The sequence below is a fragment of the Schistocerca gregaria genome, chromosome 7 (genome assembly GCF_023897955.1).
Source record: "Schistocerca gregaria isolate iqSchGreg1 chromosome 7, iqSchGreg1.2, whole genome shotgun sequence".
Taxonomy (NCBI): domain Eukaryota; kingdom Metazoa; phylum Arthropoda; class Insecta; order Orthoptera; family Acrididae; genus Schistocerca; species Schistocerca gregaria.
This window is the reverse complement of record NC_064926.1, coordinates 378,676,610-378,692,411: the sequence shown is the minus strand read 5'-3', so window position 1 is coordinate 378,692,411 and position 15,802 is coordinate 378,676,610. Positions and strand designations below refer to the sequence as shown.

The window sequence follows — 15,802 nt, the reverse complement described above, 5'->3', positions numbered from 1 at the left end:
ACCCGGGAACCCGGGCGTGGGAAGCTAGAACGCAACCGCACGACCACGAGCTGCTGACTATGACAGGAGAAATACCATCACACAGCAAGAAGAATGTACGACGTCAAACACCAGGGAAAGCAGGTGGTGACAGTACCGAATATTAGCTAACCATCATTATAATAATTCATCTTTTCAAAATGATGAAACGAATAATTTACAGAACTGGAAGCTGATCTCGCGGATGTTTGGTTGCATTCTGAAGAAATGTAGGATTCAAATGGTTCAAATGGCTCTAAGCACTGCGGGACTTAACATCTGAGGTCATCAGTCCCCTAGAACTTAGAACTACTTAAGCCTAAGCAACCTAAGGACATCACACACATCCACGCCCGAGGCAGGATTCGAACCTGCGACCGTAGTAGCAGCGCGGTTGCTGACAGAAGCGCCTAGAACCGCTCCGACACAGCGTCCGGCGAAATGCAGGAGCACACTAGGAAATGGTACGGACTATGTTGAAAATTAGGTGGACTGATAAGGTAAGGAACAAGGAGGTTCTGCGCAGAATCTGTGAAGAAAGTAATATATGGAAAACTCTGACAAGAAGATGGAACAGAATGGTAGGACATCTGTTAAGACATCAGGGAATAGCTTCCATAGGACTAGAGGGAGTTGCAGAGGGTAAAAACTGTAGAGGTAGACAGAGTTTGGAATATACCGAGGAAATAATTGAGGAGGTAGAAGACTGATGACTATGTACATAAAAAAATCTAAACGGTGTGGTCAAGAGCCCAGGACATGAGCAGCAGGCGATGCCGTTCTGACAGCAACGGCACTCGCGTCGGCCGTCTGCTGCCCTAGCCCGTAACACCAAATTTCGCCTCACTCTGCTACCGGATACGCTCGTCGTAATGTCCACAGTGATTTCTGCCGTCAATACCTTGTTCACATTATACTGCCACCATCTGTATAGGTGCCTACCGCCATCCTCGCTTCATTGTATATTTCTGTTTACGTACGCTGCACGTTTTACGCTACAAATAAGTAAGCGAATGATTGTGAAATACTTACTGAGGCTATTCCGACGATAATACGAGAAACCATGAATACGACAGGTCCACCGTAGGCGCAAACCGGTCCAAGAATGGTGAAGACCCCCGCGATGAGGAGTCCGAGGCCGTACACCCAGCGGGCGCTGAACCGCGCCGCTGCGTACCCGCCGAGTATGTTGGTCGCTGCGTAGCCATAGTAGTACGACGACAGGATGTACCCCTGAATCTCGTCGTCCCAGTCAAATTCGCCTTCCTGGAACATGAAAGAAACAACTGCTATTCTAAGATACGTGCGTCCGCAAAACCTCTCCGCAGCGGTGAGCTCCACGTGTGTCACCTCGCGGCGCGCGTAAGGTTGGCAGCACTTTGGTGTCGCCGTGCAAGCTAGGGGCCGGGATTCACTGCTGGTGGCTGCGGTTTTGTTGGGTGATGGGATTCAACATCATTAAAATTAAAACAATGAAATTAATTACAATTAAATCCAGTGTACTCACCAATATTACAGTAGGTGCTGCAAATTTTTTCCTACTTCTTGAAGATACAGTACCTTTACATTTACTTGCGAACGCTTTTACCGATATTTCACGTGTAGTCGAATGCAGGTAATCAATTATCGCTGTCTCCAGTTCATCTATTGCCTCTGAGTTATTTTGATACACAAATACTCTAGCCCCACAATAAAGGAAATGTTCTGGAGGAGACAGATCAGGTGAGTGCGGCGGCCAGAGACCTTCCTAATTGTTCCGTCACCAAAAATTTCAGTTAAAAGCCGAAGGAACTGGGGTGCTGTATGATCAGTAGCGGTGTCTCGTTGGAAAAATGAATGACTGATCTCAGTTTCATCCAGCAGGGCAATAAATGGATAAATTATCTCCGAGCAATAGACGTCGGAAGCGACGGTAGTATCGAAAAAGATCGTCCGTATCATTCACGCTCGCGTTATGCCAACACACACTTCGATTTTTCTCTATGTGCAATGGCGTTTCTCTTAAGGCACGTGAATTTTCTGATGACCAAATTCGTGTATGTTGGGAATTAATGTAGCCAGTTAGGTGAAATCAAGCCTCATTAGAGAAAAAGGTTCGACCTAAAACACCAACCCCATTTCGGTTAACAAATCGCTGAAACCAATCACAATACGCTATTCGTTTCGTATGGTCCGTACAATGTAATTGTTGCAATCAGAAATTTCATTAGGACACATCCCCAGTTCTTTGGTTGTGGCCTTTATGTGCTGTCGTACGAGTGACTTTAGCCTCTTGAGATAATCTCCTCACTGATTTTGTTGGACTTCACAACATAATGTCGAAAACGTCGTTGAGTCTCCATCCTGTCAAAACTGTGGGCCTCCAGTTCAAGGTGCGTCATGAACTGAACTTGTTGTCTAGAATTAGCGAATTAAAAAGCTTCATTGTCACGATGTGGACACTTCGAAGTAAGAAAACGCAATCTAATTTTCCATCTCACATGCTCCGTAAAGCTTCCTCCTGCACGGAGAACCTCTTCCAATAAAAACGCTCCCTCTGCAGTACTAAGCATTGTCACTACTTTCAGCTTGCACGTGAAGTGGACAGTAACACAACTAACAGCTGCAAAGCACCCACACCACCGCTACCCTCACCCTACTATTGCGGGTCCATGGAACACGTGCAGGCGAGACTTTAATGTGCTGCCAAGACGAGACATCCGAGGGTCACCGCTGCGCAGAGGCTCTGAGGACGCACTGTATTAGGTTCCTTGTTTTTGAGAACTGTCTGATGTTTAAACAGGTGCTACAGTGAATGGGGGACGCTGTTAATGTGGTAGTTGAATAGGAAACTAAATTCGGGATACCGGAGACCGCTTCTACACTGATGGCCATTAAAATCGCAACAGTATGAAGCGACATGCAGCGAAAGTCAAACTGGCATGAACTTTATTACATGCTTGATTTGAAGATGAGTGTCACTTCAGCAGAATGGCACAAAATAGGTAGGACAAAGTTCAAGAACATTGCACGATATGATTTAGATGCGTATGTGCCAAACAAACTTCTTAGGGTTATTTTAGAAAGGTACCGTGAAAGCAAGAAGACCTTCACTGCAGATGCTAGCGAAAGCCTCACAGACAGACGAAAACTGAAGGAGGGCTAAGCGTGAAGCATTCCACCAATTAGAAAATAAAACCTTTTCTACAACCGTAACAGAAAATCTTTAGCAGTTTTGGTCTTATGTCAAATCAGTAAAGGAATCGAAGCTATCTGTCCAGACTCTCAGTCATTATAACGGCATCGAAACAGAGAGTGACATGAAAAGCCGAAATACGAAACGCCTTTTTCCGGAACTGTTTCACAGAGAAAGATCGCGCTGTAATTTCTCCCATAAATCGTCGCACGAAACTATAAAACCACAGCTATCGAAGTGCTCAAGAGATAGAAAAGCAACCGAAGTCTCTCAACAGAGGCCATTGAACCTGACGGGATATCAAATTTATTCTACACAGTGTATGCGAAACAGCTTGCCCGTCTTCTCGCAGCAGCGTGCCGCAAGTCTTTCGAGGAGTGGAGTGTTCCTAATGAGTGAAAAAGAGCACATGTCATTCCCGTTTTCAAGAAGGGCTGTCGAACAGACGCACGAAACTAAAGGCCTAAATCTCTGAAACTGGTCTTATGTACAATTCTGTAACATGTTTTACGCTCTTGTATTACGACATTCCTCAAGACCAAATACATCCTATGAAGGAATCTACATGGATTTCCTACAGCAGCGGCCGTATGAATTCCAGCTTGCTCTATTCGTCCAGGAGACCCAGAAAGCAGTAGATGCAGGCGTTCAGGTAGAGGCCGTGTTCATTGACTCTCGGAAGGCATTCGATACAGTTCCATACTGCCGCCAAATAAACAACATACGAGTGTACTGGAAACCAGGCCAACTATGTGACTGGAGAGAAGAATTTATAGTAAACAAAAATGGCCTGTTATTTTCAACAAAGAGAAGTCTTCAGACGTAAAAGTAACTTTGGATGTGCCTCAGGGGAGTGTTATAGGACCATTAGTTTCCACAAAGGGAACAAATGACTTAGTAGATAAGGTCGGAAGTTCGATGGGGTTTTTAGTGGATGATGCTGTTGTATGCAGAGAAGTCTGGAAGGAAGAAAATCGTAGCGAAATGCAGGTAAACTTGTAGACGATTGAAACTTGTGCAGGGACTGATAATTTGCCCTCATCACAAACAAATGTAACGTTTGCGAATACGTAGACAGAAAGACAATTTACTGTAAGGTGAAAACTACAGACAATCAGAGGAAACATTTATTTTCATGAAATATCTAGTGGTATGCATAAGGAGCGATATGAGGTGGAACGACTGCATAAAATTGATTCCTGGTAAGGCAATTCCCACACTGAGTTTTATTGGAGAATTCTCAGGAAATAATGCAGCCTGTTAACAAAGCGAGAAGCTTACAAAACACTAGTTCGACCAATACGCGAATTTTGCTTGTTAGTAGCACTGGCAAATACGTTCTCAATTATTTGCTGGATGTATCCTAATCTCTGTCTTCCTCTACAGTTTTTGCCCTCCACATCTTTCTATGGCACCACGGATACCATTCTATGATGTCTTAACAGGTGTCCTATCATCATGTCCGGTCACCGTGTTAGTATTTTCAATGTATTTCTTTCCTCTCCGGTTGTGCGCAGAAACTCCTTATTCCTTACTTAATGAGTCCACCTAATTTTCAACATTCGTTTGTAGCACCACATCTCAAATGCATCGATTCTCTTCTGTTCTGGTTTTCCGACAGCCCATGTTTCACTACCGTACAATGCTGCGCTGCAAACGTACTTTCTCAGAAATTTCTTCCTCAAATTAAGGCCTATGTTTGCCACTACTGGTCTGCTTTTTATGTTCTTCTTGCTCAGCCCGTCATTAGTTATTTTGCTACCTTGGTAGCAGAATTCCTTAGCTTCATCTACTTCGTGACTGTTAATCCTGATGCTAAGTTTCTTGCTGTTCTCATTTCTGCTGCTTCGCATCACTTTCGTCTTTCTTCGATTTACTCGTTATTTCAATCACTGCTTCTTCGCTACATGACTGAACAGCAGGGGTAGAAGACTACATCCCTTCGTGCTTGGTCCTCCGCTCTTATTGTTCCTTCTTGCTTCGTGTACACATTGTACATTATGCGTCTTTCCCTGTAGCTTACCTCTATTTTTCTGATGATTTCGAACATCTTACACCATTTCACATTGTCAAATGCTTTTTTCAGGTCGACAAAACGAATAAACATGTCTTGATTTTTCTCCAGTCTTGCTTCCACTATCAACCGGAACATGAGAACCATCTCTCTGCTTCATATACCTTTCTAAAGCCAAACTGATCTTCATCTAATAGATCCTAAATTTTCTTTTCCATTCTTCTGTATATTATTCTTGTTTCGTTACAGGTTCGCTTAGTAAGGTAACTCCAGCGGCAGCCACTGCTAGAGAGGCATCCTGCATCAAGGTGCCATTTGCGAATGAAATCCCGAGTGCATATGTTCCTAGAGAGTCAACCAATAAATTTCTTTCACCTTTGTATATCTCGTGAAAAGACCATGAAGATAAAATTAGAGAGATTCGAGCCCACAGAGAGGCTCACCAGCAATCGTTCTCCCCGTGAACCATACGCGACTGAAGAGAAAAAGGGGGAAGTGACACTGATACAGAAAGTACTCTCCACCGCACACCGTAAAGTGGCTTAAGAATATAGACGTAGATGTAGAGTAACGCCAAATACAATATGAGTATATGCAAGGAGTAGCAACGAATTTATCACACAGAATTTATATTTCAGTGTTACTATTTTTGAGAAATTTGTTTTATGCTTCACATAAGTTTAGCTGCGTATGACGGAATTCGGCAGGTACAAAACTGCCGGTATGGAGACTGTAGTTTAGTTTTACACGATATAGCTGCTCGCTTTGGTCTCACGCCCACGATTGTCAGGCCAATATGGGATCGATGAGTTCAAGAAGGCTATACTCAAGGCCATGCAGGTTTTCGACAGCCCAACGTGACTAGCGCCCGAGAGGACAGGGATATTATGTTTGCTCGGTCGTGGAGGATTGTAAAGCCTCATCACATACCAAGCCCCATGTAAAAGGCTTGGACGGAGCAAGACAAGACTGTCGGCACTGCAATCATAGTCGCGGCTCCCTTTGACGCGATAGCGGGGAGAGGCGCGCGCACAGCGCTTCAGTCGAAAACAACACCGACACAGCAGCGGCACCAGTTCGTATTTTCAGAGGAGTCTTGCTTCTGCATACGGCGAGGGTGTCAAACTCAAAAGGAGACATGGGATTAAGTTGAGGAGGACCACAGAAAAAAAAGTACTTCAAATTCAGTTTTTATTTATTTAAAATAATAGGGTAGGAAACACGAGGATAAAGATAAACGTTTTCTTCCTTCTCTTCTTCTGTTGTTGCCTTCCCTGCCTCAGGAGAAAACTTATACACAGTAATTAATGTCAAAATTAACCCAAGTGAATGTCTGAAATTTTAGATCCAACACAAGATTTACTTCCTTTGATAACCTAAAATATCTGCGACAGGCTATACGGACTAAGACTAGTTTTGCTCTAATGCACAGCAGTCAACTCTACTACCGATCAAAGCTAACGCAGTTGCTACACAGATCCGATTGCAGCGCATTCTGAAAGGAAGAATCTGCAAAACACCTAAACGGGATCTCGTTTTACACTCATTTGGCCTATCGTGTGGTAGACGCCTACCATATCTTCACCGCTAGTCAGGTTTTGTACACGTGCGTGTAAGGGACACGATATTTAGGACCGTTTTATTGGCTGGACGTGACGCACAGAAAATCTTTATGGGCGCACACATATGGGCTGCAAGTTTGACGCCCTTGACATACAGTATGACAATGGTCATGTCTGTGGGGGGAACGAACGTTGACGAATTGTATTCGTTATCATCATATGGGCCTAGCACTTGCGTGAACGGTATAGGATATGAGGACATGGGGGTGTACAACACAATCACCTCTGGTTTGAACAACCTGTAGTTTGGACAGTAGGCATTATATTTCCGAGTGTTAAGACTTCTGGCTCTGTCCTGTCTTCAAGGTCTCTATGACGTGATCGTTCAGAAATATGACTCGAGACTGTATATTGATTGTGCTTCCATGAACTACCTCGATATAGAAGGTGTTCGACTGTTGCCCTGGGTAGCACTTTCTCCGTACCTCTCGCCAAGAGGTTAGCATGGTACCACTCGCCAGCCACTATGGTTGATGAACACTGGCATTCGAGGTGTAATGGGTAGAAGTACAGATATCTCTATTGGTGGCTGAGCACGGTGCACTAAACAACATTACATCAGTATTTATGTCATTCGCAGACTAAAAATTATAGCTATTAGAAGTTGTATGTTTTATGTTGGTCAGTACTTCGAAATACATGTGGCAAGAGCAAGTCATTATTGCTTATTTTCCCCTGTGTAGAAGATCAAATGTTGAAGTGTGGACGCGTGGACACTAAACGGCTAGTCGTTACTGACGGGCGTAGTCCACGTTGTGGTGCAGTTACAGCCGTGCAGAAAACATCAGGTCATGTAGTTTGTGACGTGTTTGTGGGAAAAATGTTCGATGCAAATACGTGTACAGATTCTAGTATCACATATAAAAATATCTACACATATACTCTTTACATTTTGTATAGTTGAAGCAGCATGGAGTGACGCACATTTACCTGTCATCCAAGCTCAGCATGGAATGACATGCCAGTTACCTCTCATCCAAGCTCAGTTTAACTGGATCCCCACTAGGCCAGAGCCGTTGTTGCTGCCTGAGGTGGCAGCTCTCTATGTTATATTTCGTGTTCTGTATTCTGACAAATAGCCTACAAATGTCCCTTGTGCTTCCTACTATTTTGTACATGCACAAAAACAAAGTAAAATTCGTTGTTTGCTCTATCCCAGTGTTGCAACTTTAATAGTCGATAATGTAACATTTGACTCAGTGTATCGCATTCCACCGAAAACCCGTTGTTGGAAAGTAAATTGCACAAGAATTACTGCAAAACAAAGAAGTAATGTAGGAACATGCAGTATACAGGTTGCAGCTGATGTGAGTTTGGTATACTATGACAAAATGGACGAGATGGCGAAGGAAGCCGGTATGTATGGCTCCAAAAGGAACATCACTGTCTTTCCCTCCGACTTCTAGATACGTTTACAGAAATAAGGAATGGTGAAATGATTGGCAATATAGAACAACAATTTTCTGCAGTTCATCTTCAACTCTGTGTGCTTTTGAAAATTTATGGCGAGCTAGAAGCTATATACACACTGGTAAAAATGAATAACAACCGTTGTCCAACTTCTTCCCACTTACACTACACAGCGGTCAAGTACAGTATTCTTTATGAATGACAGGCGAATGAAGAAATGTAAACCATTTGATGCAAAGCTGCAGTTTTTTCGAAGCAAAGGAGAAAAGCTTACTCGAAAATCTTGTGATAATGGATTTGCTATGCAGGTAGACTGGCCTCTCTAAGGATAGCGGGAGTTTTTGTTTCTAATTCCAAAATTTTCGACGAAATGAGTAGAATTACACCGAGCGAGGTGGCGCAGTGGTTAACACACTGGATTCGTATTCGGGAGGACGACGGTTCAAACCCGCGTCCGGATATCCCGTTCAAGGTTTTCCCTAAATCGCTTCAGGCAAATGCCTGGATGGTTCCTTTGAAAAGGCACGGCCGACTCCCTTCTCCATCTCTCCCTAATCCGATGGGATCGATGACCTCGGTGTTTGGTCCCTTGCTCCGACTCAACCAACCAATCGAGTAGAATTACTGCTTCAGCAGAGGCTGTATGCTTCTGTAAAATTCGCTGCCCGACAAGTCCCTTTGCATCACATTTGAATGGCCCACGGGGAGAGTGGCAGAGGACTCACGTGTTGGCTGCAGGACTCAGCCAGAGCATCGGATCAGATAAGGACGCTCTCTCTGGTTCTGGACTCCATCTAGGCATGATGTGTATCTTCCCTCTCCTGATAGCTTTCGTAATTTATTTTGACAAAACACAACGTCTTACAATAACCACCTTGACTGGTTGAGTGGCCGCGCGGTTTGAGGCGCCGTGTCACGGATGGCGCGGCACCCCCCGCCGGAGGTTCGAGACCTCCCTGGGCATGGATGTGTGTGTGTTGTTGTTAGATAACTTAGGTTAACTTAGTTTAACTAGTGTGTAAGTCTAGGGACTGATGACCTCAGCAGTTGGTCGCTTAGGAATTCACACACATTTCAACATTTGTCATTGTACCCAGGGCACGCCCAGTTGCATTACATATTGGGAGGATACAGAAACACGATTAAAATCCTACTTTTATTTCGAAAAAACACTCTCTTTGGATGCTTACATCTTTGTTTCTCCTGACACGATCCACAGACTCCTCCACTGTGACCCTTCCACCAAACGTGCCAGAGTTGATTGTTCATGAGGATACCCAAATTACGTGTAAAGCATTTTTCGATTGTCTACAGGACTGTTTATAAATTACTTTGTATCAATAAAATTTCAGACTTCACATGAAGGAGGCAGCTGTTTCCTCCTCAACAGAGAACGCTACGATCTGCGTGTATAAACATAGTGGTATTGTCCACTTACATCATTTGAATTAAGTCGAAAAATTATTCGAACATTTAATGAGTTCAACGGAAACATATGAGAAAGTGCATTAGAGTCAAACGTGCACTTATTGTGCTCCATCTCTAATGACCAGGCTGTCAACGAGACATTAATGTTCCTTCCTTCACATTCATTACTGCTGAAATCTTGAGGATGATTCTACGTCTTCATTTGTGTTCAGTTTTCTCTTGTTATATGTTCGTTAATTAATTACGTGAGTCATAACTTTATCTATGATAGGGCATAGGTTTCATAAATCAGGGTATGTTACACATTACTTGCAACAGAAATCCGGTTCAAAAAAGAGCGGTCACCTTACAAGTGCATCGATTACCCGTTAAACCATCAAAAACAGTGCAGTACGTGAACCAAAACGAACGTAAGCACCTAACCTGAATATCATAGTTGTGGTGCCTAGCTGTATGTAACTACTCTCTCTCCGAGAAAATTACTTTCACACTATTGCGTTCCTCTTTAGTGGCGGTATTGCAGCGTGTTTTTTTATAAGTTAAAATATAGATAATGGCTGAAAAAGATGAAAGTATGTACTTGTGAAACAAAAGTATAAATAAATACAGCCTAAGTGCCAGACTGCCACCTTTCTTTAACAGACTTAGGGTTCTGATGCCCACAATGAAGAAGTTGTGCTAATACTATTATTTTTAAGAAATATAAGCCATTTCGCTTCAGTGCTCTATAAATGGCCACCCGCTACAAACATATCATCATGTACACACAGCCTATTGATTGAGTTGTTCCACATGCTTTCGGTAGATGTGATGTGCGGTATATGCAACTGACTTCTCACTGTTATCACATTTTACGTTTTCCGTGCCGTGGTATACACTTTGTCTAGGTTTCTTGTCATCGGGCGCATACCTTCTTGAGTTTAACGTTGCTGTATGTTTGTGATTTGTTCTAAGACATGGTACTACCCATAATTATCGTTGCCAAGTACCTCTGTGATTGATTCGCCGGTGGTGGTGCCGTCTGGCAGCGGACACGTGCTGGTGTCAACTTGGCCATTTGTTGTTTGGTTCACCATTCCGCCGATGGCTACGGACAAGGTTACCTTCAGGACGTACTGGAAAACTATCCCCAGGAAGCCGAGGACTCCAATCACAGCACGCAGTGGAACAACAGCTGTAAGGAAAAGACTCTTTTATGAGTGTTGCATCCACAATAACACAAGAACATACGTGAATTACACAATCCTGTGTCTTTACTATCTCTGAAATTTTAAGGAGTGCACTTTGCTTATTTTATTTAAATAGTAAAATACAGTTATTACTGATATGAAAAATGGTGAGCAGATGCAAACGTGCCAAAATAAGTTAAGCTTAAGTCAGTTATGATTTTAAGTGCAGTTTTATGGTGCACTATGGATTCATAGGTTGTACAGAGTTTCAGGGAGAGCATAAGGGAACAATTGACAGGAATGGGGGAAAGAAATACAGCAGAAGAAGAATGGATAGCTCTGAGGGATGAAGAAGTGAAGGCAGCAGAGGATCAAGTAGGTAAAAAGACGAGGGCTAGTAGAAATCCTTGGGTAAGAGAAGAAATATTAAATGTAATTGATGAAAGGAGAAAATATAAAAATGCAGTAAATGAAGCGTGCAAAAAGGAATACAAACGTCTCAAAATGAGATCGACAGGAAGTGCAAAATGGCTAAGCAGGGATGGCTAGAGGACAAATGTAAGGATGTAGAGGCTTATCTCACTAGGGGTAAGACAGATACTGCCTTCAGGAAAATTAAAGAGACCTTTGGAGAAAAGAGAACCACTTGTATGAATATCAGGAGCTCAGACGGAAACCCAGTTCTAAGCAAAGATGGGAAAGCAGAAAGGTGGAAGGAGTATACAGAGGGTCAATACAAGGGCGATGTACTTGAGGGCAATATTATGGAAATGGAAGAGAATATAGATGAAGATGAAATGGGAGATACGATACTGCGTGAAGAGTTTGACACAGCACTGAAAGACCTGAGTCGAAACAAGGCCCCGGGAGTAGACAACATTCCATTAGAACTACTGACGGCCTTGGGAGAGCCAGTCCTGACAAAACTCTACCACCTGGTGAGCAAGATTAATGAGACAGGCGAAATACCCTCAGACTTAAAGAAGAATATAATATTTCCAATACCGAAGAAAGCAGGTGTTGACAGATGTGAAAATTACAGAACTATCAGTTTAATAAGTCACAGCTGTGAAATAGTAACACGAATTCTTTACAGACGAATGGAAAAACTGGTAGAAGCCGACCTCGAGGAAGATCAGTTTGGATTCCGGAGAAACAATGGAACACGTGTGGCAATACTGACCTTACGACTTATCTTAGAAGAAAGATTAAGGAAAGACAAACCTACGTTTCTAGCATTTGTATAATTAGAGAAAGCTTATGACAATGTTGACTGAAATACTCTTCCAAATTCTAAAGATGGCAGAGGTAAAAGACAGGGAGAGAAAGGCTATTTACAATTTGTACAGAAACCAGATAGCAGTTATAAGAGTCGAGGGGCATGAAAAGGCAGCAGCGGTTGGTAAGGGAGTGAGAGTTGTAGCCTCTCCCCGATGTTATTCAATCTATATATTGAGCAAGCAATAAAGGAAACAAAAGAAAAATTCGGAGTGGGTATTAAAATCCATAGAGAAGAAATAAAAACTTTGAGGTTCGCCGATGACACTGTAATTCTGTCAGAGACAGCAAAGGATTTGGAAGAGCAGTTGAACGGAATGGACAGTGTCTTGAAAGGAGGATATAAGATGAACATCAACAAAAGCAAAACAAGGATAATGGAATGTAGTCTAATTAAGTCCGATGATGCTGAGGGAATTAAATTAGGAAATGAGACGCTTACAGTAGTAAAGGAGTTTTGCTATTTGGGGATGAAAATAACTGATGATGATCGAAGTAGAGAGGATATAAAATGTAGACTGCCAATGGCAAGGAAAGCGCTTCTGAAGAAGAGAAATTTGTTAACATCGAGTATAGATTTAAGTGTCAGGAAGTCGATTCTGAAAGTATTTGTATGAAGTGTAGCTTTGTATGGAAGTGAAACGTGAAGGATAAATAGTTTAGACAAGAATAGAATAGAAGCATTCAAAATGTGGTGCTACAGAAGAATGCTGAAGATTAGATGGGTAGATCTCATAACTAATGAGGAGGTATTGAATAGAATTGGGCAGAAGGGGAGTTTGTGGCACAGCTTGACAAGAAGGAGGGACTGGTTGGTAGGACATGTTCTGAGGCATCAAGGGATCACGGATTTAGCATTGGATGGCAGAGTGGAGGCTAAAAATCGTAGAGGGAGACCAAGAGATGAATACACTAAGCATATTCAGAAGGATGTAGGTTGCAGTAAGTACTGGGAGATGAAGAAGCATGCACAGAATAGGGTAGCATGGAGAGCTGCATCAAACCAGTCTCAGGACTGAAGACCACAAAAACAACAACAATGGATTAATATAACTGTGATGATACGAGTTTTGGCGTTATAAAGTGTGCCTGAGAATATGGTATAACAGATATAATATTGTTTCTTACGTCTATGTTTACACATTGCACCCTATACTCAGGGGTCTTCCCAGGTATGAGTTGGTCCATATGGCATCTTGCAGCCTAATGTCGATTGTCTTTTTATTGTGATATGATCTTGTTATTTGTACGTTTACTTTCTATTTGTGTGATCTTGTAAAGTCGTTTTTGACAGCTTGCTTGACAGCTTCGGCTGCAGAGCTGCTGTATATTTACTATGGAATTTCTGTTTACGCTTCAAGATGCCATAGGGACACTTCATACCAGCTAAGGCGTAAACATAAGGTGCAATGTTTAGACATGGAGTAACGTAGACGTAAGGAACAGTGTTACACCTATTTTACCATCCTCACAGCTACACTTGATAATGGCAAAGCGCAGAAACGTGTTCGTTTTGTAACTTGTATCACTACAAGTAAGTAAATAAATAGTGCTGCAAAAAGTTTCTTCTTAAAATAAAATAAATCGTTCTTCGAACTCATGGAAGCTGCGGGTCCAGTGAAAGGAAATTCTTGAATACAACTGTATAGAACGACAAGTTTTTCACAATTAAATGGTATGGAACATGTAACAAGGGAAGAGTACAGAACCTCACGAAAATATGATTAGAATATAAATCGCTCTTCCCAAAATCAACCGTATGCGGTTTTGACATGAAAAACTGTGCACATAGCTGTGAGAGACATTTGAATGATTATCCGTTCTAGATCTAAGAGAGGAGCTTTGGTAACGAGAAGAAACAAAATATCGACATGACAAGACTACAACCACACATATTTCTATGACGTGACGTGTTGCTGTAGCTCCCTCTGTTTAAAATAATTACCCTAATTGAACGACAAATTCTTCTACTGACACGAAAGTGCTGCACAACTATTCCGTCTTCAAAGCGGTGTTGATGTGAGATTTCAGTGAAGTGGTAAAGTGGAACAGAACGATATGCACGTGTGACTAAAGCTACATTCAGCATCATTTCCGTATTCAAGCTGAAGCGCCACTAAAGTTTTGCATAGTTAAGTCAGATTCTGAAGTCTTTCCCTGGTAACTCGTGAGGTGAGCGAAGCAGCAACAGCCAGGTGGAATGCTACCAGGGAAGGACTGCTGATGTTGCATGTAATATGGTCAAAACATAGAATTGACTGCTACAGACCATAAGACCTGGCTGTCCAAAGTGCCAGTGCAGCAGGAGGACGTCACATGGAGATATGAGTACCATCATTTCACTGATCATGCAGGGTGGAGTAAGAAGGCGCAACTGCCTTTATTGTGTTGTGACCTGATATTTGTGAGTGTTTCGCATCGAGTAACGTAACCTCTTACCTGTGTTTACATTCCGCGCTGACCAGTTGCAGCTGTAGCGGCGCATCGAAAGCTAAGTACTAATTAATTGTTTGTGTATAGTGGTTTATGTAGGAACTTTAGTAGTCTTCAACCGGTGTTTTTTGTGTTTTCTGGTGAAATAATTTCAGAAAAACCTTTTGGGAACTGTTTTCAGCTTCCTTACTGTGTAATTATACGTTTGATTCTCTTTCTGTATTAGTCTTTTGTTATAGTCACATTTGTTGTTTATTAATACTGTTAATAATAGTAGTTCCTGCCCTTGTAGAGTAAGTTTGTGATTATTGTAGTCAGTTTTTAACATCTTCTTATTGTAGTAGCAGAACTTAGAAAAAGTAAAATTTTACCATGAGTGAGAAGTGTGGGCTCTGCCGTAGGTTCGTGAGTAGTGGATTGCAGTGTGAGACTTGTTCGAAGTATTTTCACTGGGGGGAATGCAATGGGAAAGCCAGTGGGCATTCTGGTGAGATCCTCTCGTGGAACTGCAGGTTATGTAGCAAGAGTAAGTTGATAGAGGAGCAGGAGCGTAAGATCTGTGCCATTCAGGTGCAGTTGGAAAACGCACAGGAGGAGCTAGATAGGATGAAGAGGGAGAAGGGGGTTGGGGAATGGGAGCTGGCTGTTGGTAAGAGATCTACTAGGAGAAGATTTTAAGGTAGTTTTACTATTGTCTCTCTAGTAGCTGTAGATGTAGGAAGTGTGCAGCAGACCTCAGTAGTTACGGTGGCTAGGACAGTTGCAAAGTCGAAGAGGAAGAAGAAAGTCCTGCTGTTAGGTAGTTCTCATGGCAGAGCTGTAGGCCAGCAGTTGCAGGAAGTGCTGGGGAGTGAGTACCAGGTCACCAGCATTGTGAAGCCTAATGCAGGATTGGCTCAGGTGACTGTTAACACAGGGGGGTTATGTAGGGATTTTACTAAAGAGGATCAGGTAGTGATAGTGGGTGGGGCTGGTAATAGTATTGATAGGGATGGGGAGTGTGACATAGATGGTGACCTGGAAAAGATAGCCACTCAGACTGGCAACACGAATGTGCATTTCGTGGAACTGTTTCAGCGTCATGTTTGGCCTCATCTTAATACAGCCGTCAGGCGTAATAACATGAGACTTGGGGGTGCGCTGATGACAGAAGGCATGGATCACATTTCAGTGGTGTCGGTGGACTCTATCAGCAGGACGGGTTTCAGTAGACATGACCTGTACCTCAACAGGTATGGGAAGGGGAGGTTAGCAA

The 15,802-nt window shown here is 42.7% G+C and overlaps 1 protein-coding gene across 1 annotated transcript in view; it reads right to left on the bottom strand.

Annotated features, from left to right (window-relative positions):
• The window catches only part of LOC126281963 (sialin-like), a 106,065-nt gene that overhangs the window by 69,880 nt on the left and 20,383 nt on the right, over positions 1-15,802 (bottom strand). Inside the window, exons 2-3 of the mRNA XM_049981336.1 lie at positions 10,657-10,841; positions 1,051-1,284 (exon numbers count right to left, since the gene is read on the bottom strand). Of these exons, the coding sequence (XP_049837293.1) occupies positions 1,051-1,284; positions 10,657-10,841 (419 nt within the window). The remainder of the gene's footprint in view (positions 1-1,050; positions 1,285-10,656; positions 10,842-15,802) is intronic.